The sequence below is a fragment of the Nannospalax galili genome, unplaced genomic scaffold (genome assembly GCF_000622305.1).
Source record: "Nannospalax galili isolate Female #2095 unplaced genomic scaffold, S.galili_v1.0 scaffold2900, whole genome shotgun sequence".
Lineage (NCBI taxonomy): Eukaryota > Metazoa > Chordata > Mammalia > Rodentia > Spalacidae > Nannospalax > Nannospalax galili.
Genome location: NW_008346433.1, coordinates 86,425 through 88,100, shown reverse-complemented (window position 1 = coordinate 88,100; position 1,676 = coordinate 86,425). Strand labels below are relative to the sequence as shown.

The window sequence follows — 1,676 nt, the reverse complement described above, 5'->3', positions numbered from 1 at the left end:
TCAGGTATCTAATAAAGTTAATACAGGTATGAAAGAACAGAATGCTTTGTACACTTTAGTAACACAGTGGCTATTATTTTTTAAAATTTAGAGGTTTGTGTCATTTTGTCCCCTAAAATGTTGCATAAGGCCACTTTCATATCCCTGTTTCTTAAGCTATAAATCACAGGATTTAGGCTGGGAGGTAACAGAGAGTAAAACACTGACATGAACAGGTTCAGTGATGATGAAGATTTTGATGTGGGGCCTAAGTATGCAAAAGATCCAGATGAGAGAAACAAGGCCACCACAGTCAGATGGGGCACACAAGTGGAGAAAGACTTAATTCTTCCTTGGTCAGAAGGAATTCTTAGAATGACAGTGAAAATGTGAGCATAAGAAATAACCATTAATATAAAACACAGGAATACAAAAAAACAGCTGATAATGAGAAACGTATATTCTAGAACTTCTTCTCCAGAGCAAGCAAGTTTGAGAAGTGATGGAATATCACAGAAGAACTGATGTATTATGTTGGGACCACAGAAATGGACAGAGAATGTTCCTGCAGCATGAAGGGATCCATAGACACACCCACTGAGCCATGCTGCAGCCACCATCTGCACACAGGCAGCTCTATTCATCACGGCCTCATAGTGCAGAGGGAGGCAGATGGCAGCATAGCGGTCATAAGACATCACCAAAAGAAGGGCAAACTCAGTGCCTGTCAACAATACGAAACAAAAAACCTGTATGATACATCCAGGGAAAGAGATGGAGTGGATTTTGGTCACAGAGTTCATGATGGATTTGGGAAGCGTGACAGAGATATAACAGATATCAATTAAGGACAAATTCTTCAGAAAGAAATACATGGGAGACCTGAGATGCTGGTCTATGGTGATGAGGAAAATAATGAGGAGATTTCCCATTAATGCTGCCACATAAATCAAGAAAAAGAGTGTGGCAAACAGTGTCTGCAGCACCTGGCCATCTGGCAATCCCATGAGCAAAAATTCCATGTAGTTTGTCATGTTGGTTACTGTCTCAGTCATTGTGCCTCTTGTCTGTGGAAATGCAAGGAAAATTAGTATTGCTTCACTTATTTAGATCTCTGTCCCTCATTTTTTTAATATAATTGTTTGTTTTACTCCATTCTTAATAATGCTTTTGTGATATGATATTGCAGAGTGAATGACGTCTTTAAAACCAAAACACAATTCCAATAGTGTACTGTAAGTTTTATGAAAGTCATTAAGAACAGTCTAACTTGTATTATCTAATGATATCAAGATTTATGTAGTACATAGAAATAAATTATCTAATCTTTCCATAGAGGAAGTGTTGTGTCAACTTTGATAGAATGCTTAAAATGCTAAGAATTTTTGCCACAATATAGTTCAAATTTAACCTTGCATGGAAATCTTGTTTGTTTCCCAGTAAACGGCTTTCATAGATGAAATATCTATAAAGAATTTCAGACAGAATTTCATATATTTATTTTTCTCCACCATGTTATAGTACAGATAAACAAGGAAAGACATGTGGGCCAAGAAAAAATTATTTTTGCATGATAAATGTGGGTCAATGATAGTGCTTCTAAGATATAGCTTTCAAAGATATTCAAGTTTGCCAATGGCATATTGATATTTTTACTGAAGTTATTTTTACTGAAATATTATATTTTTGAAAAAATA

General features: G+C 35.9%; 1 protein-coding gene across 1 annotated transcript; it reads right to left on the bottom strand.

Annotated features, from left to right (window-relative positions):
- Window positions 1-80: 80 nt before the first annotated feature.
- Window positions 81-1,034, bottom strand: LOC103741865 (putative olfactory receptor 14L1). The gene has a single exon (XM_008842802.1). It carries the CDS (start codon window positions 1,032-1,034, stop codon window positions 81-83), a length of 954 nt encoding a protein of 317 aa, XP_008841024.1.
- Window positions 1,035-1,676: the final 642 nt, after the last annotated feature.

Excerpts from the sequence above, each read along its gene's own strand:
- LOC103741865 (XM_008842802.1), bottom strand. The coding sequence starts at position 1,034 with ATGACTGAGACAGTAACCAACATGACAAACTACATGGAATTTTTGCTC.